At 35.8% G+C, this 26,807-nt stretch overlaps 1 protein-coding gene across 1 annotated transcript; it reads left to right on the top strand.

Moving 5' to 3' along the window:
• The first annotated feature begins 6,063 nt into the window (after positions 1 to 6,063).
• Positions 6,064 to 26,465, top strand: LOC121460958 (sulfotransferase 1 family member D1). The gene is made up of 8 exons (XM_041671658.1): positions 6,064 to 6,321; positions 16,300 to 16,456; positions 17,901 to 18,026; positions 18,871 to 18,968; positions 22,136 to 22,262; positions 23,475 to 23,569; positions 23,974 to 24,154; positions 25,131 to 26,465. Exons 2-8 carry the CDS (start codon positions 16,309 to 16,311, stop codon positions 25,241 to 25,243), a joined length of 888 nt encoding a protein of 295 aa, XP_041527592.1. The 5' UTR covers positions 6,064 to 6,321; positions 16,300 to 16,308; the 3' UTR covers positions 25,244 to 26,465.
• Positions 26,466 to 26,807: the final 342 nt, after the last annotated feature.

Genomic DNA, 26,807 nt, shown 5'->3' on the forward strand with positions numbered 1-26,807 from the left:
CCATCATTGTTGTGTAGAATCATGTACAATCTACACACTCTGGAACTTGATGGTTGCAGCCTTGACTAATTATTCTTTATCAGTAAGAAATAAAAAAGTCAGGAGTCAGATATTGGGGTAGGAAGCTGAAGGATCAGAGAAGGGGGTGAGCAGCCACCAGTCACCTCCTACCTCTTCTGTTCCTTTCTCCAAATGGATCAAGATTCTCTCTCAGCCCTCCCATACTACTTCCTGTCCCCTATCTCTTTCCAGTCCTCCAAACCCCTATTGCTAATTTTGATTAGCCAGTAGCTAGCTCTGCCCTTTGACTCTAATCAAGCATTTTTTTGTCAGAATACAATCAAAATATCACACAACATTTCTCCCTTTTTGTCTAAATAAAAGGGAAGATTTTTAACTAACATAGTAGAACTATATACGATAAGTATAATAACTAAGTACAAATATATATATATATATATATATATATATATATATGAGTTACATTAACAATGTTCAGTCCATTTTAACTTGACAAAAATCAGAGAAAATACTCCACTTTCTATGCTGCATTGGTGGGTTCAAAATCTTGCACTGAATTTGCTTTCTGTCCTAACTTGTATTACCAACCCAAAACTATCTTGTTAAGTCTCTCAACCTTATATGCTTTATGCCTCTTTTGTGAGTTTCTTTTCTGAATTTAGTAACAAGGAAATCTATATCTAGTCTTTAATTCTATCAGAGACCTGAGAAGGGTATACTATTACCTGAGTAAACAGGAAGAGCAGAGCAAACAACTACCAAAACTAAGAAATGAAATAAACAACTGACTGACTAGAGTGTTACCCAAGGAACCTCTGTAATGTTGTGGCATCCATTTTTTCTCTCTAAACTTAAAATATCTGGCAGACTTTTCTGTGATGCAGAAATTTTGAAGCACTGTCCCACCTTTTTGGGCAAATTTCAGAAGTCATTTTTTTTTGCATCCTATTTGTCCAATTTTGACAGCATACTATCAACAGTTGAGGTAAGGGTAGTCTCTTGTCCAGTGTCTAACTTTTGCCACAAAGAAAGCAAACTGCTTATGAAGTTTCTATAACTCTGTCATCTTATCTGAAGTAGATTGGTGCTTCCAGGAACAGACTTTTCTCATTGTCATAAAAACCTTATGCTAATAAAACATCTTAATTGTCATATTTTATAGATCTCTAGTGTGTTTGAAGACCACCTGTCTATATAAAATATACCTCAGTTTGACCTTGAAAACATACCTCACACAACTGCAAGTTTAATTGTAACAAGTAACTATTAACCTACATTTCTTTATTATCTTAAATAGTATATAATAATAATTTTAAGGACTAGAAATTTGCATTACAATGCTAAATGAACTATATAATTACAATACCTTAAACAAGAGTAGATATGTATGTATAGTAGGTTCTAACAAAATAACCTTAAATTTGTACCTATATACAAAAATATCATAAACAAGAGTAAAAATATATAAACAGAAAAACAAAATAACCCCAAATTTGTATCATTATACAAAAATTCATACCAGTATAAAATATTTAAGACTAGTAGTTGCTTTTTGAGTTTAAAAGGAGATTTAGTAATCTACCTTTTTATCCTACCATTTCTATATCATGCTTTTTCATTTCAGAACAAGATCCGTGAATGTAATTTTCCTTTTTTTTTTTAGATTTTTTTTCATGACCATTACCAATATCAACTAACTAATCCCCCTAAACAGCGACAAATATCCAGAAGCCACTGAATGACCAAAAACCTCCCACCCCACCTATGGGGAATATAGACACAGTGTTCTTAAAATTATCTCCTGTTCTCTGGAATTGATGGCATTTTTAGAGGACCCTGAAACAATTGAGATAAGTCCTTAGAGAGCTAGCCATATCATTCATTGTCTAATCTCTGTGTAATGAGAAAGTGTAGGGCTTATCTCAGGTCCTGCATAGAGTAGTCTGTGAGACTGGACCATCTCAGCTACCCATCTTGAATTTGTACTGAGAAGTTTGTAGTCTAAAGGCGATCTTTGGGTGGTGTTTATCAACTTAGTGGTATTACCATAATCTGGGAAATCATTGTGGGGCCCCATCTTCATTTTGGAGACATCAAGTGTCACTGTTAGGCATGGTCATAGTTCACTGCAGAAAACTTAAGCATTTTAAATGTCATATACAGCATATATCAAAGAGATTAAAGGACCATAATTTGTTATATACATCCAGAGTCCAAAAAATTAATTTTTTATTACCTAATAGAGACTCAAACCCAAACTCATATACAAGAAATTAGATAAAGACTTTTTAAAGAATTATTTAATAATTTATATGACCATTAATAATATAACAGAAGTTTAAATATATGCATATACATATTATAAAATTTGAGATAATATTTATACCTTAAGAAAAATTTTAAAGACTCAAAACAAAAGAATTGTGAGATTAGTGACAATAGAATAACCCCTTAATTTTGGTTTTTCTTCTGTTACCTATCAGGTGACTCTTCTGCCATGAGAGAGAGATTTTGGGTTTTAGTTTAACAAGCATGCTTCAGTTTAAGGAAAGAGAGATCCACACTCCCACTCAAACTTCAGCTTTAATTTTTAATTGAAGTGAGAGCACAAATGACCAAAGAAGACCATTTGTATTATGTCTATAGAGAATAGTAGAACCAAACATTTAAGAAGACTTATGAAATTTTATCCTGTTGTAAATGTGATATACCAATAGGCCAATTTAGTCTTTTGAGGGGATGTTTTTTCTGGATTATTAATCCTTTTTTTAAAAAATGTCTCACTTGTCCAGGGGTCCTCAGATTTCTTAGTTATATGCCTTCATTCTCCTGGAATAAAAGGAAAAAGAAAACTTGCCCCAATCCTAACTTTGGGGAGTTTCCCTTTTAGCAAATTATATCTGATCAAATGAAAAGCATTTGTTAGTCTTCTTGGTTAGTTTAAATTGAATTGTCATAGTATTTTATGAACTGTTTATTGCCTCTTCTAATCAAGAGGTCTCTCTTGTTTGAAACAAATCGTTATCAATTTTGATTGTATTTATAACTTTTCTTATCCTGTGGAATCAAAAGTAAAACCTCTTTCCAATGAAACATATATCCCAGTTTCCATTCTGAGGTCAGCAATATTTAAAATATATAGGCTGATTTAATTCAGCAGTGTTTTCTGTCATTCAATCTCTCTGCAACTGTTGTGAAGTAATTTCTAAAATAATTGATGAATCAATGAAGGGTAAGGTGTCTCTGTGGTTACTAAATCATATGCATTCATCTTCAATAATAGTCAGTTTCAGAAGTTCCTACATATATATCAATAACCTGATATTTTATCATTTGCAATAGCTCTTAAAATATCAAACTCATGTTTTAACTGAATTATCCAATCATTTTGTCCTAAATTTCAAATGTAAGACCCAAGTTGTGTGGAAGAAAGGAAATTTCTAATGTATATATCGACGAAAACTACTCATAACTAAAAAATACTAAATTTAAAACAGTCTCCATTAGTGATTTTTGTTAGTTTATTTATTTTTGGTTTTTTGATACAGGGTTTCTCAGTGTAGTTCTGGTCAATTGGGACCTTGATCTATAGACCACGCTGGCCTAGAACTCAGAGATCTGCCTCCTTTGGCCTCTAAAGTGCTAGGATTAAAGGCATGCACTATCATGTCAAGCTTGGTGATTGTTTTTAATGAAGACTTCAGAAAGAATTGTTAGTCATGTCTGGATACATACTTTTTCTTTAGGTCTAGTATTGCCAGAGCCTGAGTAATATTGATAAAATCCACTCAGATCACATCCTTCCCCAAACCCACATGTTTTATGCCATGTATAATAGAGGTCATTTTTTTCCACTTTTGTCTGTACACTGTCTGTATGATGATATTTGTTTTTTTTTGTGTGTGTTTCAAATGTGTTTATCTTCACACATCATAGACACATATTCTACAAATTCATAAATTTTGTCCTTAGGAATCTATTATTATATATTTATTTCTATAAAACATCTTAAATGATTTGCAACAAACAAAATGGCAATAGCTGAAAAACAATTGTAACTAGAATTAATGAAAGTCCTCTAAGGCACTGCATTGGCTTTTTTCAGTATACTCACTTAAGACCTCTTTTCTCCATGTTCGTTCCTGGAATAGGAGGATAATGTTACTGGATTATTTCCCCAGTGTCCTAGTACCTTTGTTTTCTTCTTGATAGGAGAGAGGAAGGAGAGAAGAGTGTGAAATCAAGTTAATTATTGTTGAATTCCCTGGTTCATTTTCAGGAGAAAAAACTTAGTGGTCTGTACTTCAGTGAAATGACCAGGATATAATTTGTCACTTAATTCTTTTTTTTCTTTTATAATGATTCGTTTGTTTCAACTTTGTTCTATGACTGTAAACAACAATTCCATAATGACATTTTACTAGAAAACAAATCTTCAGCATCCTGTAGAAGGGAAACATGGGAGCATGCTAAAAGCCTGCAGATCACTTTCTGTCTACAAGGCAGGAGGTGGCAATCTAGGAAACTTTTTTCTTTGTTGTTGTACTGATCATTTGTTCAAAGCCATTGAGTGCTTGGTGTGCTATGGCTGTTTCCTGTAGAAACATGCTATTGGGGCTGTGGTGGCCTCATCCCTGAAGCAGACTGATGCCAGGCCTTTTTAGCCATATTCCCCAGGGAAAGGTGAGTGCACTATTCTCCCTTTGGCAGCCCCACCAAGCAGGACAATCAGAAGCAATAGTGAGTCAAGTCAAAGCAGGAACTCAGTTTATTACTGTGAGCATCAGCTTACATAGGTTAAGTGACCTTGTGTGATGTGGGGGTACCTCTGTGAGACCCCTATCCCTTATTCTCTAAGAACGAGAAGGAATTTCCTAGCAGGGTGTTTTAAAATAAAATAAATAAATAAATAAAATCTTCAGACTAGCTTCATGTTCCCAGAAAAGATAGTGGCCTCCCTACTGGGGAAATTCCAAAGCACAAGGCCACCTGGCCACCTGTTGGAGACTGATAAAGATGTCCTGACATGGTGACCTTGCTCTGAAAAAAAAAGAACAACCTGACATTGCAGGATGGAAAGAGCAAAGAACTTGCACCCATGCCAAATCCCCGTGAAGGCCCTGAAGAGCTTGTAGATTTTGCCTTTAAGAAGCAAACCCTACTGAGGGATTCGAGCTCCTCCCTGCCTCGCTGCTACAAGTGTGGAGATGATTCCCAAGCTAACCCATATTATGCTAACAACAAACCTTGCTTATTGCAGTCTGGGATTCTCTGGTTTCTGGTGGTCTCTCTGGGGGTCGTAATCTGGGCACAACACCTCCAGTCAATGAGAGACAGCCAAACCCTACCTCTGCCTGGAGGAGCATCTACTTAGATTTTACTGTCTCATTCTCACCTCGGTAGCTTTAAGACTATCTATCCTTCAAACTCAAGCCAGGCTTTTTTCTACCCTACAGGCCTTGAGGTACAGGCCCTGAGATAATTTTGGCCCAAAAAACTGAAATAAAAATCCCCAGTCAAGATTTTTCTTCTGTATCAAACAATATGTATGCCCGAGATGTTCACACAGGAGAATAATAAAAAAAAATAGTTATATCCTTATATCTTACAAAATGGGAGGGTTTAACTTCAACTTATTTTGTCACATCAGCAATCAGATGTGAAAACTAGGAATAAAAGCAGTAAGCACATACCAGGCTGTCTTTTTGGCAGTATGAGAAATTAAGACTCTTAGTCTACTTGTATTTGGAAACAGACTTTATCACAGTCACAATTTGAAATGGTGGCAGATATTTCTACTTGTCTCAGGATGGTACAGCATCATTTAGGAGTAGAATTTGCTCCATGTTTTCCTGGCCACATTTCCTCTTGCCTTTCTCCGTCACAGGGAACATGCTTTTGTAGTTGCAGAATTCAGTCACTGTTCCTTGGATTGACTCCTAGGGGCTTGGAGCCCTGAAACAGCTTCTTTTGTTTGTTTTTCCTTCCAAACCAGGAGCTCCAAGAGTGAAAACAAAGAGCTTTCACTGTGGAGTACAACTACTTCAGGGCAGTAAGTTCAGAATAGATATATTCTTTTATCGTATTTTATTCTACCTACAATTTTAACCTACACCTATAAGGCACTCTTGAGTCTTTTAAACTTAAGACAGCAACTGACTTTGTACAGCAAAGCAAATAACTTTAAGCAAGTCATTAGTTTTCAGGCTTCACCATTCAAAACAACTCAGAGAACAAGGCTTCTGTTAAATAACATCTCTACAAACAAAGGTTCGTCCTCCAGTTCGTCACAAGTGCCTGGTAAGTAATTTATAAGTCCCATCATTTTAATTACCCTACATTCTAGAACTGAGAAACAAGAGATTAAAATACGAAACATTCTTGTATTTGTATTTTTTACCACAAGATAGGAAACATTTGGAAATCCTTAATTCTAAATTTCTTCCCAGTAAAAACAGAACATTAATATTTAAAGTTCTATTGAATTAGTCTTCTCTACTAAGTTTTATGTTTGTTAAGATGAAAATAATATTAAAGGTATAAATTGCAGTCATAGTAAATATTACTTTTCATCTTTTCAGTATTTCTGTTCATCACAGGGGAATATTCTGAGGCTGAGTCCTACGATCTGTAATTGGAAGCCATAAAAACAACAGGGAGGCAAGGATAATCAAAATACACTTGTTTCTATACGATTCTCCAGGATCTCGACAGTGAGGAACTATGCCAATACAATTCAAGCATATTTGCCACTGATAACTAATTTGTGTTCCCTTCTAGAATATTTTGGCTTTTTAATGTGTTTACATATAGTTTATTTTATTAGATAGTAAAAAGTCACTGCGGTAATTGCTCTTAAATTTCTGGTGATTTGTTATTTCCTAAGGGATATTCACATTTGATTTTAAGTGCCCCTCCTACTGCTGTCAATGCACAGATTCTCCATTTAGAATGCTCTTTTGACTGCTTTCTTTCTTCTTGGCTTCAGTTCAATAACAAAACACTATGGTAACAAGTTTGCACAGAACAAAAACGTTCTGGTTGATGAAGAGCCCTGTGAAGTAGCCATGGGAATGTTTAGTGTTTGACTAAATGCAAGAGTAACAAGTACTTTTTTTTTTAATCACTGAACTTTCTTTCTTGTCTCATTCTCCTGGGTTGTTAGAAAATTTATCTTTTTTTTTTTTTATTGCGAAAAGAAGAAAAAAAAAACATAAACAAAAAACAAGTTTCCACCTCCTCCCAGCCTCCCATTTCCCTTCCCCTCCTCCCACCCTTCTCCCCCTCCTCCCACCCTTCTCCCCCTCCTCCCACCCTTCTCCCCCTCCCCCCACTCCTCTCCCCCTCCCTCTCCAGTCCACAGAGCAGTCCGGGTTCCCTGCCCTGTGTTAAGTCCTAGGTCCTCCCCCCTCCGTCCATATCTAGGAAGGTGAACATCCAAACTGGCTAGGCTCCCACAAAGCCAGCACATTAAGTAGGATCAAAACCCCCTGCCATTGTCCTTGGTGTCTCATCAGCCCTCATTGTTCGCCATGTTCAGAGAGTCCGGTTTTATCCCATGCTTTTTCGGTCACAGTCCAGCTGGCCTTGGTGAGCTCCCCGTAGATCAGCTCCTCTGTCTCAGTGGGTGGATGCACGCCTCGTGGTCCCGAATTCTTTGCTCATGTTCTCCCTCCTTCTGCTCCTCCTTGGGACCTTTTAAACCAAGAACAACTTAGTCTTTTTCTCTAAACATTGACACAGTTAATTATAAAAGAACCTTTGCAATTAAATGCAAATGTTGTTGAGAAGTTGTTTTCAAAAGACTTTAACAAGGTCTTGTGCCCCATCAAAATCTACATATTTCAGACTGTTGCAAACACAAGTGTTTACACAGGGCAATTCGCTATTTCTCTTAGAAATTAAAGGCAAATTTTATTATTTGCAGTACATGTATTTCATTTTATTGAATTCTGGGCAAATAATTAAATTCAGAATGATTAGATTTGACATAAATGTCAAGGAGAGGAGACTGGGCAGTCTAGCATTTCTAGATTTTTCAATCTGAGTAGTTCTAAAGTAAGTAATTATAAATCAATTATTAGTGCATCAACTTTTATGAATAAATAGCATGGAAACATCAATTATATTTTCTTATAATTCATTTAATTATTAAACATCAATGTGGTGACTATAAGTTTTATTTACCCAGCAAAACTAAATCTGTGTTTCCAAGATATAACTAAAAAGAAAAAGAGACATAAACATATTATATCATTATTTTAAGTTTTCCATTGTGTGATGATGAATACTTGTTTCATGCTAAGCATTTGCTAACTATCAACTCATACATTTGTAGGAGAATAATGTATTGATTGTCATGAATTTGATATTTACTTTAATGCATAAAGTTCAAAATATAATCAGCTTCACTACTGCTGAACTCACCAGTAGGATGAAAAGTCCTAGTTAATAATTCATCAGTAATGACTGTTACCAATGAACAAAACATGTAAGATGTCAGGTCTCATAATTACATCCCTAGGGAAGTTATATTCAAGGGACAGTTGAGGAAGGTAAACAGAGGGGTGGCCTTAGGGAAACCAACAGCTTCCAATATTTTCTGAGATTACAATGACTCAATTTCTTCCTGCTATTAAGTTGTGTACTATCCAGGGGCATCATCTTTTTAACAAGATTTTGGCTCTGATTCTTTATCTGAGACAATTCATTTAAAGCTCTCAGGATTTAAAGGTAAGCCAAATTTGGCAATATTTCTTACAAGAATATATTGACTGTGATTTTTTAAGGAGCAGTTATTACAAATATGGAATCTTAAATTTATACATAAAATTTCAAAGATCCAAGGACTATAAATTATACTTTTGGGATCTGAGCATCTGGTTGGTGATCTGTGATTGTCAGATACTGGTCAAAGCACAAATATTTCACAAGGTTCAAAGAACATTATCTAAACAGTATCTTACTATATTTAAATATTCACTCAGAAATAACTCTAGGAACAATCTTACCTTTCATATAATCGAGTAGACTATATGGCTATCAGAAGAACACAAATATTATTTAAAGAAATCACTAATAGGATCATATTTTCTAAATTATCTCATATTCTTTTCAATATTATATTTATAGCAATGTGCATGAAGCTCATTATTAAGGAATACAGGGAGTAAAAACAACAGGGCTAACCTCTTTGAACTAGCATATTCTTCTCAGATAATTAATGAAAATTCTTACCACTTCACCTTTATTATTCCTTTGCCAGCACCTTGGCATAGCTTGGAGTTTCTCTTATCGCACCTTGTATTATTATTTATTGTTTAAAGGCTTATAGTACAACTTTAAAATAGCCAACACCATAGGACATACAGTTAAACCAAATTCTGCCACTTATTAAGAGAAAATTCTGGAGTAGAATTAATTTTCTCATTGTTATTTTCCTTTGTAGCTAAAATCTGACAGTTGTACTTAACACATTAGATTCTTATGTAAATTAAAGAATACAGTATATGTCAGTTAAAAAAGTTCTGATTGTGCATGTGTTAGTTCTATATGATCATTAAGAGTAGAAAGTCCTTTATGAAAGGGACTGACCACACTATACCTGGTATTTTGTTAATGTTTTCAGTGTTTACTTTTTATTATTGAGAATTTCATATGTGTAATAGATGGTGAAATAAGAACATATCTATTCCATTTTTCACTTGCAGTCCCTCCTTCGCTCCCTCATCAAATTCTTCTGACAGCCTCATGTCTTTTATCTTTATTTATTTTTTAAAAACCACTAAGTCCACAAGTGCATGGCTGTGGGACCATTCATTGGATCACGGTTATGCTACCAAGTATCCACATCTTCATAATTGGATTATTCCTCCTCGCTCAGCAACTATAATTTCTAATAGGTTCTGGTAAGGAGGAAGGCCTGAGGATTATCTTCTCCATTTATCCTGGAATTTTGGTTGGCTTAAACGACCTTGTGCAGGTAGCCCCAGGTGCTGTGAGCTCAGGAGAATGTTAGGCAGCCACGTCAGGGCCAGAAGACATTTAGCAGCATTCCTCCCAATCCTCTGGCTATTGCACTGTTCCCTCCTCTCTTCTGGAATGCTTCCTGAGTCTTGTGAGGGAGAGATTGCCCATTCAGATCTGAGAATTCAGTCTATTATTCTTTGCACTTTAAACAACTATGCTTTTGGTTTTTTTGTTTGTTTGTTCTGTTTTTTGTTTTGTTTTTTTGAGATAGAGTTTCTCTGTGTAGCTTTGCTTTGGTACCTGTCCTGGAATTAGGCCAGGCTGGCTTTGCACTCACAGAGATTCTCCTGCTTCTGCCTCCAGAGTGCTGGTATTAAAGGGTGTGCCACCACCACCTGGCTTAATCAGCTATAAATCTCTCCACTGACTTTAGACCGCAATTGAGAGCAGCCTCATTCTATGGGTGTAAACAAATAATTGGAAAGCACTTTGAAAACATGGAATCCATCTCCAAGATGGCAAAATGAGATTTTCTACAAGTTTCCTTGGGTGAATGTCCTTATTGATGAGAGGCATAGTTAGTGCCTAAGAGGGGGCACAGGATTCTCTATTTTATCTGTATCAAGAAACTTCGGATATTCAGTCCCAGTGATTGCCTTCGATTCTTGCATTGTAGGCGATTTAGTTTTAATTGTTTTACATTCTAAATACACACATTTCACAAATTTAAAATATTAGGTTTATGCTCATTAGCATTAGTATGCCAATCCCTTTTTTGAGAAAGGACAAACGCAGCCAGAACATTTCTGGGAGCCCATGTTTATTTAAGGAGCAAAATTACTTTCATGAGGGGGTCTGTGATGATCTGTTGGATCATGAAATGAAATAAAAAGCAGCTGAAGACTGTATATTATGACCAGGTGGTGGTGGTGCATGCCTTTAATCCCAGCACTCGGTAAACAGAGGTAGGCAGATCCCTGTGAGTTCGAGGTCAGTCCTCTGGTCTGGTATACAGAGCTAGTTCCAGAACAGGCCCCAAAGCTACAGTGAAACCCGGTATTGAAAAACAAAAACAAACAAACAAACAAAAAGATTGTGATGAGAAAAAAAAGAACAATCTATTTGTTGGTAGAACAGATGAACACAGAATTTTGGGTTTTAACTTCCACCCTATTGCCTCTAACAACAGTACAATCTTAACAGCAAGGCTTTTTTCTATTTATTTAATTCTAGTTTCCTAGTTTCCTGATGTGCCCCAAATTAAGCACTGAAAATAAAATATTTGAAGCTAGGATCCACTTATGAAAGAGAGCATATAGTTTTGTCTTTCTGGGCCTAAGTGACATGACTAGGCATAATTTTTTTCCATTTCCATCTGCTTTCTGCAAATTTCATTTTTCTCTACTGATGACTAATATATCATTGTGGAAATGTGCCACATTTTTTCTCAGTCATTCATCTGTTGATGGAAACCTAGATTGATTCAATTTCCTAGCAACAAACGCAGATGTGTGAATGCCTCTGAAGTATGCACTGAATAAATACCCCTTTGGAGTAGAGCTAGGTCATAGGACAGTTCTCTTTCCAGTTCTTTGGGAAACTTCCAATCTGGTTTCCAAAGCAACTGTATTTTTTTTTTCACCCTAAGGACATTGTAGCTGTCTTAGTTTGGATAAGTGCACGCTAATGTTTTTTTTTTTTCATCTGGACAAAATCAACTAATGACTTTTTCACAACTGTCCCCTATTTTAATTGACACATGGCTATATTTCTTGGGCATAGAGCAAGATGTGAGTAACTGGGAAATAACAAAAGAAAACAACCACATTCTGTGACCTAGTCTAGTAGAACTAAGAATATGTGGGCACAGACAAATAAAAATCTTTAGTAATTGAGCAAATGTCACCTACAATGAAATATTTATCAATAGGAAAGCAACCAGGCTATGATTTTTCAAAACACTGTAGTGCTGGGGATCCAGCCTCAGCTCAGGTTCAGGTCCTGAGATGGGGAAAGGGTGTTGGCCCAAGGAAAATTTCTGACCACCAGGTGGATTGCAATCAAGTGGTTCCGAATAGCTCGAGCCATCTATATTTATACTTTAACAGAAATTTTCTTACCAGCATTACATGAACAGCTTTATTATTGGCTCCTATTTTTGACTTTCAAGATACATCATGTTTTAAGAAATACATCTTAGACTAGAGAGATGGCTCAGAGGTAAAAAGCACTGGCTGCTCTTCCAGTGGTCCTGAGTTCAATTCCCAGCAACCACATGGTGGCTCACCACCATCTGCAGTGAGATCTGGTGCCCTCGTGTGGTTTGCAGGCCTACATGCAGGGAGAACATTGTATACGTAATAAATAAATAAATAAATAAATAAATAAATAAATAAATATTAAAAATTATTTTTTTAAAAAGAAATACATCATAATCATTTTTAAAGCCCGCATTGTTTCCATTTATACTTCCCCAAATACATTTTCCAAATCCCTACATAAGCTTATTTTAGTCAAAAGGTTCAACATATTTGCAGACTTAACTAAATATCGAGCCTAACATATCCTGCTCTTATAGCACTTATGGCAGCTGGCAGCTACTTGCATCTACAAAGTTAAAAGCTAGCAGACATGGGCACAATGCTTTAAAGTCAACAATATTCAAACACATGCAATTCTTTCATGCGTGCAATATATGCCTTTCTTCAGTTCCCTTTTCTACAAGAGAATCCATGTCTCAACCTCTGTAAAGGACAGACTTTGATAAGGCACTCTTCTCCCATCTAACTATGAATTCCTGCGTGTGGTAAAGATGGATCAATCCATCCCATATTTTACATTTTACATTATATCCCATATTTCCCATTGGATCATATTAGATCCTATCATTAGGACCTAGATCAGAAAGATCATACTAGATCTACATGCTTGGGGTCCAAGGAATTTACTCTCAACAGTTGGCACTATGTGTATTCCTGAGACTTTTCCTATTCTGTATATTCATGTCTTACTCTCCTTTCCTGAACTGTGAGGCATGGTTAATATCCCGTGTTGTTTTCTCATATATGCCTAACTATATTTATTGAGTTAGAAAAGCTCCCAGGAATAGGAGTTGTAGTTATTAATTCCAGAGAAGAAATTTGAGAAGCATTAACCCTCTTCTGATTCTAAGGGGAAACCATTTGAGAAAGAACAGAAGTTCCAGGAAAAATTATGGCTGTTGCCTGTGTGACTGACAAAGTAAAACTAAAAACTGCCAATAAATCAACAATATAATGTAAGAAAAGAGTCTGCAAGCTTCATGAATTCATCAAAGTCCTGTGGTGCCCTGAAGTCTACTGTTCGTTGCCAAGTGAGAGACCTTCTTCCATGGGTCTTGCCTCATATACACCCATTCATATGTTAATCCAAGATGAGGCTGCACAGCTTCCAACACTGTAGATATGTTTTGTTTGCCTGTGTAACTACTATTCCAGACATAGCCTTATTTGTTGGTAAGGAGAGAAGAGAGTGTTGCTTGGTAAACACAATCCAGGAGCCAACACATAAATTTATGTTTTCTGTATTATTGGTTTGAACTGATTTGCATAACTTTGAACCGTTTATGAAATTTTATACTGGAAAATGTTTAACTTGAAATAAATTATTCAACACTTTGCACCACATACCTTAGAGAAATGTATTCAGTTGATGTCAGTTAGGGAGGGATTTGAGAGAATTTGAAGGCCCGAGAAAATAAAAAAAATTGTAATTCAAACACAATCTGAGTGAAAGTCTTTTAATATTTAAGATGAATTGGTTCCCAGATTCCAACATTCATAATCTTCAGGTTTTTAGGTTCTTTACATAATTGCCCAATAGTTGCATGTATCTAACTTGTATTCTGTCAAAAGTTTCAATCTTGTCTATCTTACATTATGCCTAATATAAAAATGTTATGCAAATAATTGCATTCCATATTGTTTATGATATAATGGAAGGAAACTGTTTGTAAACATTTACAATGCACAGGTGGTTGATTCTGCTAATGTAAAATTCAGATATAGAGAGCTTTTTTTATCTACTGTCTTTGATCAAAGACATCTATCTGACATTGAATTATATTGGCAAGTAATTAATATTGACTATTAGTAATCTTTTTAACAGCTTAATACAAAGTCTCAGTCTTGCTGATAGTCTAAAGTTATATTTTTAGAAGAAGTAAAAGAATTCCTCAACTCATTCTAAGCATTGAGGCGGGTGGATTCTGGTAATTAATTGTATATTTCCAGTTCTCTCCCAACCTGTAACAGGTAAGAGACAAACAGAAGTGACTTTATTTAAAATCTTGTTGAAAATATAAAGTAACATGGGGTCAACAAATCTAGTGTTTCAAAGGTTTTTAGTGGACGATATCCTCAAGAATTGTGTATCCTCAAAAATTTGTGTAACTTCAAGCTTATTTCTTTTCTGTCCTTTTGTTGTTGTGGTATTTTATTTTAATTACAAGATTTTTTCCTTTTCCTCTATCTTCACACCCTCCCTTAAACCCTCATCTGATACCCTTCAAATTCATGCCCTCTCTTTTCATCAAGAGAAAATTATTTACTATTGCAAGCATGTAGGTAGTTGCATATATATGTATATTCTTAAATATAGCTGGTTGAGTCCATATAGTGTTACCTGCATGTGTGTTTTCACACAGCATCATTTGACATTAGACAAAAGCAATTAGTGTCTTCTTCCCCAGGGAGGGCTTCCTCTCACTCCCAGATTTACTCACTTGCCTGCACTTCTTTGGGTAGGGATGTGACCTCATAAGCTTTTCCCCATGCATTTTGGCATGCCCATTTGCATCTTACTCATAATCTTTATTTACTCTGCTAAATATTGTCTCACACCCCACATACATCTTTATTTGTAGCCTGACATATATGATTAAAACAACTTACCTGTTTACCTATAAATTCAAAGGAAGGACATGAAAATTTAGGGTGAGTTTGAGTTTTGATGAGGAGGCTTTGCCATTTCAGAACTTGCAATGATAGTCCCATGACTTATAGTCCTGCAGTAACTTTTCCACACATTTCAACAATCTTTACATTGTCACATGGTAGTGATACACCAATGAGGATGTGTCAATATTATGTTGTGTATGAATAGCATATATGGACATAGATGTACAAGACTTATTTGTTAAATTTCTTTTCTTTCCTTGATTCTAACACGTGAACTGAGTTCATGTCTCTGAATTTTGAGAAATTGTACTTCAATTAAATTAGTAATATTTTATAATATAAATCTGTATTGATTCTTTAGACATTTCACATTATACAACCCAATACTGATCACCTTCAAGTCTTTCTATATCCTCCCTTTATCCCTGCCCCATCCCTCCTAAAAGAACGCCCCCAAATCAATTAAAAAACAAACAAAAAAAACTGACTTCTCTGTCTTTCCAATACCTCTTCTTTCATTTTAGTAGCATTGGGTGTGACAGTGTGTTAGGAAGTATACTGTTTTGTCTAATCAGCCCCAGACACAAATGTTTATTGCAACGAATCTTTAGTCTGGTTCAGGTCTCTGGTCTCTGGCAAACCATCATCACCGGACCCTCGCTGAAACTCCTCTTGGATATCCTGCTGTTGCTCAGAATCATGAAGATCCTGAGGTTATCAATTGTCAGAACTAGTTCCTTCATGCATTCCAGCAGGTCATAGATGTTAGGGTAGGCCAACCCAATGCCAAAGATGTGGGTCTGGGTGGTATCTGAGCCAGTTAGTCTGGTCCATTGGATCACCTCCCTCAGTTGAGGGACAGAACCAGCTCTCCTAGAACCATGCCACCAGGGACAGCTCTCGTATGCTGATGGTGAAGGATGGGGCCATCACTCCTGAATTGGGGGTCCAACTTTTCCATAGAAGTCAAGGTCAGCTCTCCTGCTACAGTCCAGCAGGAGGCAGTACTGGCTCAGCATCACCTTTGCTTTGGGCATGAATGGTTCCTATGACCTCTTGTGGCAACATGGGTACGAACATTATCACAGACCCAAGCAGGAGCAGGAACACAGACCAAGACACGGCCCTCAGCAGCATCTCAGGCCTGGATGTCACGTTGATCCTGGTGGGTACACAGGTCCCCAAGATCAGTATGACCCCAGTAGCAGCAAGGCCATTGACACAAACGGTCTCTGGTGGCTGTCCAGACTACCTGCATTCACATTGCCCTTGCTGGTAACAGGAGCCAGAAATATCAACTCAGACTTCTGGCTGCTACCAGGAATTTGTAACATTTTAAATTTGATTGATGCTACCCTTTGTTAAAATCTAGTCTCTCCAAATGGATAAGAAACTGGATATGTTCAGAAGGGAATTAGTGGATGTTCAAGGGATCCCTCTCTTCTGGAGCATTGCTGAGCAGTGGTCCGAAGTGCAGTCATTTGAAGCCCGGCCTGATGATCTTTTGATCTCCACCTATCCCAAATCTGGTAAGAACTTTGAATTTCTTGACTCTCACTGGTTAGATAATGATTCCTATTTAGGAGCCTGCCTGCCTTCAGATACTTATCTAATCTAAGCTGAATTTTTCTAACATGTTAAAGGAGTATTGTGACTAATGGGAGCAATCTTGTCTCAGCTTAGATTGCCTTACGTCCATTTCCGAAGTATCCCATGAATTTACTTGAACCCACAATCAACAAACTTCCTGCCTAATAAATGCTCTAACATCCGCTTTCCTCTGTACTTCTACTTAATTTTCTAAGGGAAACAAACAAACAAACAAACGAACAATTATACTAGAGTTTAAGATATTCTAATCTACCAAGATCTCACAAATCCCACATGATTCCAGGGTCTTAGGAAGTAAACAAATATAACCTGACACTGTCGGTATGAAAAACAAGGTGGTTTTGGCAATTTTTTTTCTCTCTCATTTACTTTTATTTTATAATCAAAGGACATATGCAATTGAGCAGACGGAGTGAATCGCTATACTGAGCTCAAATGGGTCCTATTGTCGGGCACAGCACCCTGATAGTTACAGGCCAAAGTTCTTTGTATTCTTTTTTCACACCTCCATCAAATGGTGATCCTTTTTATCTGCCATTTTATTCACTTCTGTGCTATAATACCTTTTTTTTTTCAAGGCAGGGATTTTCTGTAGCTTTGGAGCTTGTCCTGGAACTAGCTCTTGTAGCTCAGGCTGGCCTCGAACTCACAGAGATCCACCTGCCTCTGCCTCCTGAGTGCTGGGATTAAGGTGTGAGCCACCACAGCCCAGCTATATTAACTTTTTATATTAATAGGAAATGCATGAACTGATAATTTCATCAAGTTGGGTAATTTCTTGCCCATCATAATCAGGATCCAACACAAATATATTTTAGAATATTTTGATTCAAATATACCATTTTGAAGAAGGAGTATTGGGGAGGGGATGGGAAAGGAGGGAAGTGTGCTATCATTACTTGTATACTGTCTCTTCCACACACTTTTTAAATCTACTTTTTGAGGCATTTTAAGTTAGAATTTTATGCAATAAAAGTGTCTACATCCCTGATAGATGAGCCTATTTCCTGTCACTTGTAGTGGTGTACATATTTGATTTCAGTACTCAGATGGATCTCTGAGTTTGAGGCCAGCCTGGTTTGCAGAGTGAGTTTCAGGACAGTCAGGCTATGCAGAAAAACCCTGTCTTGAAAAACCAAAAGAAAACCCAACAGACAAGAAAGATCAGTTCTGGGAAGAAGAAGTAGCAGAAAGAAAGAAAGAAAGAAAGAAAGAAAGAAAGAAAGAAAGGAAGAGGAAATAAAAACCATATTTTATTTGTTTCTTTGTTTGTTAGTTTCAGATACTTCAAAACACCTCCTCCTCCCTTGACTTTCTCATGTTCTCAACAGAGATATTTAATTTCTTCTGTTTTCCTCTTAGGGACAACCTGGATCAGTGAAATATTGGATTTGATTTATAACAATGGGGATGCAGAAAAGTGTAAACGGGATGCCATCTATAAGCGAGTGCCGTTCATGGAGCTTATAATTCCAGGATTGTCAAATGGTATTTTTTAATAACTATTCCTTTCCATTATAGGAATAAATTTACCAGTGTTCCCAGTATATGTGAAAGAGTCAAGAACAACAATAATACATAAAGAACAAAAACTATGAAATAAGTGTCTAGAGGAGTTAGAATTTGGTTAGGCCCCATCTACTCACAGATAACATCTGTATATGGTGAGATCTTGATTTAGCTTAAATATCTTAATATATAGAAATCTTCATCATTTAACTAGTGTATCATATTATATAAGAAAATTCAATATTGAATCCCACAAAATTATGTGACTAGTTTATACATATATATATATATATATATATATATAATGTTATCAATATAAAATGATACTTGATATATGATCAATAAAAATATGGGAATACATTACTTGGCATTATTTTAAACCTTGAAAAAGAACAATGAATATTATGATATAATTCTATCATAGGATTTGAATATGAGAGAGATTGACAAAGACTTTGAAATATTTTCATATTGTACACAAGATAAAGGGTAAAGAGAAGACCTAGAGATTGCTCCACAATTGTTTCTTCTGCTCCAACAAGATGTTACAAACCAGGAACTGTTTCTATAGTCAGATGTGGAGATCATTATACTATTGTACTTACAGAGGGTAAAATAGGCCACTTAGCCATGAATTTTCATGGTTTGTCTTTTTTGAGATTTAGGAACATAGGAATCTGTTGAGCCTTGTAACTAACAAATCAGAAAAAAAGAAAAATAGCCATTACCAAGCCATTAATAATGAGAAGATCTTGGGATAAATTGCAAAGAAATCTTGTGATTTCACACTTATAATGCAGTTTGTTAACGTGTATGCTTGTAGGTATCGAGCTGTTGAAAAACATGCAGTCTCCTCGACTCGTGAAAACTCATCTCCCAGTTCAACTTCTTCCTTCCTCATTTTGGAAAAATGACTGCAAGGTAGTCCAAATTTTACCAAGAGCGCACTAAAATTTTATTCAGGTTAAAGTCTGAGGGCCAGTAACAAACAGCATCATATACACGTGACCACTTCACAGCTTACTGATGACTAGTACTACTGGTAGATGGTTGAATTCCTGCCAGTTGCCAACAATGGAAGTAGTGTTCCTGTGCATATTTTCCATCTTTTAGGGTATGTATGCACATTTCCTCTTGGATGTGTGTTTAGGGATAGAAGTATTGGAACTTAACATGTTCACTCTTTGGTTTAATAGGTATTTTAAAATAGGATTTGAAGTGTTGATGAGCAGTATCAACTAAGTTGTCCCATGTCTTCATGAACATGAAATATAGGCAAACCATTTCATTTAAGTCACATCGGTGGATACTCAAGGGTTTATTTTGTGGTTTCTGATTGACTGATTGGGTTAGGACCTTAATTATGGCTTATTGACCACTTGAATATCTTCACAGTCATCCCTTTTTTGCTTCCTTTTACATAATGTTTTCCCTCTTCTCAATAAACATACACAGAAAAAGAGAGACAGAGACAGAAAAGGAGACAGACAGAGACAGAGAAACCGACATTCAAGTAGTGAAAATTAATAAAAGCCCTAGAAGAAGGTTTAGTTTGCTTTTAGGAAGTTGTAGAGACATCTTCATAGAATGTTGTCTATACTAAAATAAGTCAAATATATTTTTTAAGTCAAATATATTTTGCAAAAAGGCCACAGATGTTATTGCTAGATGCCTTGGGCTAATTGCAGTAGTTCCCTGACACTGAGATAAGAAATAGCAAGTAACGTTTACAAGGTTTAATGATTTCCTCAATAAGTGTACAAGCAAAGTATGCTACATCTCTTGAAAAACCTTTCAGTCCACTCCTTATTCTTATCGATTTCCTAGTTATTTGGGCCACTATTTTTGACGTAGGAATATGAAAGTTTCCATTTTGCTCATCAGTGGGGTGAGAAGGAAAATCTAATCATAGCTGCACAAAAGTCTCTTCACATACTATTTCTTCTTGTACTCATTTTTCTAGGAAATGGCTACTTCATACACAGCTAAACTTCAAGCAAGATAAATTTCGCTTTCTAGGAGAGGAGGCCTAATGTATGTCAGTAGATAGACTCTATAAAATAAATTTTCCAGGGTGCTCTCGTATTCTCTCTCTCTCTCTCTCTCTCTCTCTCTCTCTCTCTCTCCCTACCCCCAAGAAGGTCAGAAGACAACTTGTGGGAATCAATTATCTATTTCATCATGTGGATTCTAGGTATTAAAATTAAGTCATCAATCTTGATTGTAAGTGTTTTTACCCTTTGAACTATCTTGTCATCCCCAGAGTAATTTTTATTGGGCAATAATTCTTCATTCATACAGATCCTAAAATTTGATACATAAAGATTAATCCCACACATATTGTTTGGTTTGGGACATAAGGGATTATAATATTTTCTAGCTCTAAAATTGTCTAATAATAGTTTTTCTTCAGTGAAAGTTTAGATATTTTTCAGCTTAAAATTTTGTTTTATTTTGTTAATTTTGGTGTATGACAATTCCATATTTTTATATGTGTACTTTGATTGCTGTCATCCCTACCTTCTCTTGTATCTTTCCTATCCCTTTGTATAGTTTTAATTTTTCTATTAATTTAAATATACTACACATATAAATTTCTAAATTTAAGAATATGTAAGTTGGCCGGGCGATGGTGGCGCACGCCTTTAATCCCAGCACTCGGGAGGCAGAGGCAGGCGGATCTCTGTGAGTTCGAGACCAGCCTGGTCTACAGAGCGAGTTCCAGGACAGGCTCCAAAGCCACAGAGAAACCCTGTCTCAAAAAAAAAAAACAAAACAAAACAAAAAAAAAGAATATGTAAGTTGTTTGATTTATTAAATATTCAGTCTAGTTCTTTTTTCACAAACTTTCTTTGTATCTCTTTTTTTTTTAAATTGAAAGTAGACTCTTCTCTTGTACAATACATCTCTACCACAGATTCCCCTTACTCCATTCTTTCTAGGTCCCCTTTACCTCCCTTTTCCCCTAGATCCATTCCCTCTCCACTTCATCCCCAGAAAAGTGCAGGCCTCCAAGAGACAATAGTCAAACAGGACAAAACAAGATGCAATAAGACAAGGCAAAAACCCTCATATTGAGGCTGCACATGGCAACCCAATAGAAGGAAATGAGTGTCAAGAGCACGCAAAATTGTCAGAGAACACTGGCTTCCACAGTTAGGAGTGCCACAAAGAATCAAGCTAAAATCCATAACATATATGCATAGAACCTGATGTAGATCCTGTGCTTGCTGCCTCAGTCTCTGTGAGGCTACATGAGCTCTGCCTAGTTGACTCAATGGGCCTTGTTCTCCTGATGTTCTAGATACCCTCTGGCTCCCACAGTCAACCTTACCTTCTGGTATTCCATGGGATTCCTGATTTCTGAGGGGAGAGGCCCAATGAACACCTCCAATTTAGACTCTCTTTCCATTAATGTTTGACTGTAGGTCTGTGTACCTGCACCAATCTACTACTGCAAGAAGCCTCTCTGATGACAGCTGGACAGGGACCCAATCTATGAGTGTAACAATATCATTAGGAATCATTTCCTTTCATTTACTTTTTTTTTTTATTTTGCCAGTCAAGTTTGGTTCTACCCTAGGTCTATGCAATCTCAGGTCCCTGACCATGCAGGCAGTGTAGAGCATGGCATGGGCCTCAAGTTAAACGAAACACAGGTTGGCACAAGTTCTGTGCCTCCATTGCCCTAGTACATCCTGCATAATGAACTGGTTGTAGGTAGAGGGTTTTGTGACTGAGTTGGTGTCCAGATTTCTCTTTCTGTAGCCTGAAGAATACCTTCTCATGCCAAAGAGTCTACAGTGTAGGGATAGAGGTGAATGCTCTAGTTTTTATTGTGGTTAATTTTCATGTTTTATGAGATAATCTTGTGAAAGATTAAAGAGAATGCAGATTCATCAAAAATGGGAGATGAGCTTCTGCATATTAAAACAATATATAGTTGTGAATGCAGTAAGTCAGGCATAATTGCATAAATATCATGCTCAGAAACTGTAAAGAATAAATAAGCAATCTGATAATGTAAACAATAGTTAAAAACTATTAAATTACAAAAACAAACCCCAACCTTCTATTTGCCCCTTCAGATGGTCTATGTGGCACGGAATGCCAAAGACGTGGCTGTTTCTTACTATTATTTCTACCAAATGGCCAAAATGCACCCAGAGCCTGGCACCTGGGAGGAGTTCCTTGATAAATTCATGGCTGGACAAGGTGAGTCTAACAGTTCCTTTAATTGTGATTTCAAAACAAACTGTTTTTTTTCAAGGCAATATAAAGTTTAAAATCTAAATCTTATGAATACTATAAATTTAATATTAACCAAACCATCTCCTAATACATTATGGAGACTAAAGAGAAAGAATACAAGCCCCTTCCTTCTTTGCAGACACTTTTCGATAATTTGTGCTATATATGTTTCTGGTCCTAGGTTGCATCATTCATTAGTGATGAATGACTGCTGGCAATATATTTAAGTGCTTTTAAATATCCATGTCTATGCTGGATTATTTTAACTGTGTGTCCATTCTTTGGAGTCTCTTCTCTACCATTCAAAACTCCTGTAGGAAAAATTATCAGTAAACATGTTCCCATATAAATCCCCTCTTAGAAGCAAATGTGAATAGGTGACACCTAGCATAAACTTAACAGCTCTCGTTGCTTGGACTCTTATTTGCTCATGGTGTCAATGTTATTATCCCTGCTAAACCCCAAAGGCTTCTCAGAATGAAATGCACTCTACTCTTCCCCAGGGCTTTTGCTACACTCTCTTTATGTAATGTTATTTATTCACTAGTCCCTCTCCTGTGAACTTGCACATCGCTTATTGCTTGAAACCTTATTTTTGTGGTCTTAGTTATGTTTATCAAATGATATATTAGTTTACAAAAGGTATCACAAAATATCATATTGAGTGATTTAGATGATATAAATGTATTTTTTTAAGTTTTCAGAATCTACAAATCTAAGGAGAAAGTGCTATTAGTGTTTCTTTTATAGCCATCCCCTTAATCTGTGCAGGGCTATGTCTTCACCCTATTCTCTCCATGGCTTTCCACCTTGGTGGGTCTGTCTTAACTCCTTTCCCAGTAAGGGCAGTGATAGTATCAAGAACTGATTTTATTAGTTCTGTAGGGACCTGTTTTCTCAGTACAACTTCATTATTAGGTATGAAGTGTGGCCATTTCAGTATATGGATTTCAGAAAGACATGATTCACCTTGTAACAGAGTTACTTTTCTCTTTGAAAGTAGATTTCAAATTCAGTAACAAAGTGGTTATCTCACATAGTCTTATTTGTATGGCCTTTTTTCTTGAACTACAGAAATCACTGTATATGAGCAGATAATCACGACTTAAAGAGACTTTAGCTGTTTTCTACTCCATGTAAATAGTTTTTAATTTCACATTTTATCTTTAACTTTAGTGGGTTTTGGTTCCTGGTATGATCATGTGAAGGGCTGGTGGGAGAAAAGAAAAGATTACCGTATCCTTTATCTATTTTATGAAGATATGAAAGAAGTAAGGAGAAATTTCTGTTTATTTTTTAAGAAACCCAAGATTTAACTTCTTTGTCTCTTACTCTCTTTTCTTCTTAGTCTATAAATATGGCTAATTTATTTTTAACTCTAGTTCTGGCATACAATACTAATTCATATAATTCCCCATCTTGTTACTGTTATCCATCCAAAGACAACAGTATCTTTGAAACTAAAACCGGTGTATTTCCATTCATGTCTTCAAATAGTTTAGTTGCTTCTTTAAAAATGACAAATATAACTGTTTGAGTCTTGCCTTATGAATTAAAAGTATAATAAAACCCTCAAATATAGTTCCACTAGTTAATTTAAACAAAATCATAAGAGCACTCCTTTCTTTGTGACCAAATCCAAATGAAATTATTCTTTTCCCCTTTAATATTTCAGGATCCAAAGTGTGAAATTAAAAAATTATTAAAGTTTCTAGAGAAAGACGTACCAGAAGAAATTATAAATAAAATCCTCTACTATAGCTCTTTTAATGTAATGAAGGAGAATCCTAGTGCAAATTATACCACTATGAACAAAGAGGAGATGGACCATTCTGTGTCACCATTCATGAGGAAAGGTGAGAAAAGTACTAATTCATTTCTGTATAGTTTCTGGTCACATGATGGAAAATATAATTAATCACATTTTGTGAGATTGTAGGAAATTAGAAACAATTAAGTATGCTTTGGAGAGAAACTGAAAAGTAGAGAAAAGAAAAGCTTTAGAAGAAATACTGTGTACTGTTCTATGCCATTTCTGTGAGATGTAAACAGAGATTTATGATGAGAAATATTTGCTCAACATCTGTGCACCAAAAAGTGTTATCATTCTGTCCTTAGTATTTAACTCAATATTAAGCATCTTGTATAAAGTGGATATACATTTTATATATTTACATATATATTTAATTTTGTGTATGTGTTCATAAGTGACTGTGTGTATGAGTGGAAAATAGCAGTATATAGATGATAAATAATTGATAGACAGATGCATAGTATTGCATATGTACCAATCAACTTTCATATAAAACTCCCACAACCCAAAGGATTTTAACCACAAGATTTATTTTTATTTAAGTAATGTGTCATTAATAGGTGATGGTCACTGTGAATCTTGCACTTTTGTTTGATTTTTTTAGCCTTGGCTCCTTTTTTATTCTCTTTATAAAGCCAAAGCCAAAAGCATGGCCCACACATGTGACATGCATGAGATCATGTTATAGATGATGAAAACTGACCTTGTATTTTAAACTTTTTTTCAGATACTGTGTACATTAAACATGTTACCTTTCTACTGTCCAAAACATAAAACCTCTGATTGAGACAATCAAACAACACCAGATGAGTAGAAGTGGAAAACATCCTTATTGTAGAGAAGAATTATTAGCAGTAATAAAGTTTAGGAAGGTTCTTGAGATTAAGATTAGGAAGGTTTAAGCCTAGCAGTTCGATATGGAGTTGAAGATTAAAGTTATGATGCATTCAAATTGATAATTCAAATTACTATTAGCCAGAAATTTTACTAATCCCGAACTTTTTTTATCCTTTGTACAGGTATTTCAGGTGACTGGAAGAATCAGTTTACTGTAGCCCAGTATGAGAAATTTGAAGAAGATTATGTCAAGAAAATGAAAGAGTCAACACTTAAGTTTAGATCAGAAATCTAGAGGGTATTTTTTTCTTAGTCTCCTTTGGCTGGCACTAAAATTAGAGGGGGAAATAATGGATTAGTGAACTAAAAGGTTGTACATTATTTTTCTGTATTTTTTTTTTTTTTTTGGTTTTTCGAGACAGGGTTTCTCTGTGGCTTTGGAGCCTGTCCTGGAACTAACTCTGTAGACCAGGCTGGTCTCGAACTCACAGAGATCTGCCTGCCTCTGCCTCCCCGAGTGCTGGGATTAAAGGCGTGCGCCACCATCGCCCGGCTATTTTGCTGTATTTACACAGTCTACAAACCAAAGTTACCAATATCAATTAGTAATTCTCTCGTAATACTCTTTCTTTTAGATCAGTTCATGCAGTAGCGTTCCCCTCACTGTCTATTATGAAAAAAAATACAATTTTATGAGGACTTATAACATGCTATGTTTTCAGTTTCCATAACTAATAGCTTCCTTACCCTCTGTACATGATTTTCTTTCTCTCATGACATAGGCTTCTTAATGATGTTAGTCTCAAAGGTTAGGTTATCCCCTAGAAAAAGGCTACATTTCATGAATTCTAATCCTTCAATTTAATCTGTTGATATTTTACATCTTAAGACAACCAGTCTTTAACAGTGTCAAATTATTCTAACTTACAATGTCAGAATATCCCATTTCACCTTATGGTTAGTTTAGAAATACTACATTTAAATGAACAAATCAAGAACATGTATTTTTATAGAATTTAACGTAATGGTTATTAGAGAGCCAACTCTTTTTATTCATGTCATATACTGAAGCTATTGTAAAATTTATTGCAGAAAATAGTGATGTTTGTTCAAAATACTTCAACTGGCTAGTCTATCATCTACATTATATCAAATTAGTATCACTTCTGAGATGAAAACTTTGTACAATTAGTTACTTTCAGTAATCTTCCTTTTTCTTGGCTCACTTTTAGATCATGTTAGGGTCATTTTGTTACGGCTCCTTCTGAAAATAATTATTTCTAGGTAAAACAAATACTCATTTTTGAACTATCGAGAGACATAAATTTAAGATACTTTAGATTTGTCTCCAGTAACTAATGATTAGTGAAATGCAGAAACTGTAAAATAGCCGAATAAAGTACTGTAAGTTTCCATTCAACTCGTAATATTGTTTGTCATAGCCAGAACCTGGAAGCAACCTAAATTCCCCTCGACCTAAGATTGGATATGGAAAATGTGGTACATTTACACAATGGAGTACTACACAGCAGAAAAAAATCTTTAATTTTGCAGGAAAATGGATGGAGGTAGAAAACATTATTTTGAGTGAGGTAACCCATACACAGAAAGACAATTATCACATATATTCACTATTAGGTGGTTTTTAAATATAAGACAAAGAAAACCAGCCTACAAATCACAATAGACAACAATGAGGACAATAAGAGAGACTTACATGGATCTAATCAACATGGGAAGCAGAAAAAGACAAGATCTCCTGAGTAAACTGGGAGCATGAGGACCTTGGGGGAGGGTTGAATGGGGGAGGGCATAGGCAAGGAAGGGAACAGAGAAAAATATAGAGCTCAATAAAAATC

The sequence above is a fragment of the Microtus oregoni genome, unplaced genomic scaffold, assembly GCF_018167655.1.
Source record: "Microtus oregoni isolate MIOR12 unplaced genomic scaffold, Mior012 000021F_ref0000039, whole genome shotgun sequence".
Classification (NCBI taxonomy): Eukaryota; Metazoa; Chordata; class Mammalia; order Rodentia; family Cricetidae; genus Microtus; species Microtus oregoni.

Excerpts from the sequence above, each read along its gene's own strand:
- LOC121460958 (XM_041671658.1), top strand. The coding sequence starts at position 16,309 with ATGGATAAGAAACTGGATATGTTCAGAAGGGAATTAGTGGATGTTCAA. Across the intron at positions 16,457-17,900 it reads CTCCACCTATCCCAAATCTG|GGACAACCTGGATCAGTGAA; the intron begins GTAAGAACTTTG and ends TTTTCCTCTTAG. Across the intron at positions 18,969-22,135 it reads TTTGGAAAAATGACTGCAAG|ATGGTCTATGTGGCACGGAA; the intron begins GTAGTCCAAATT and ends TTGCCCCTTCAG.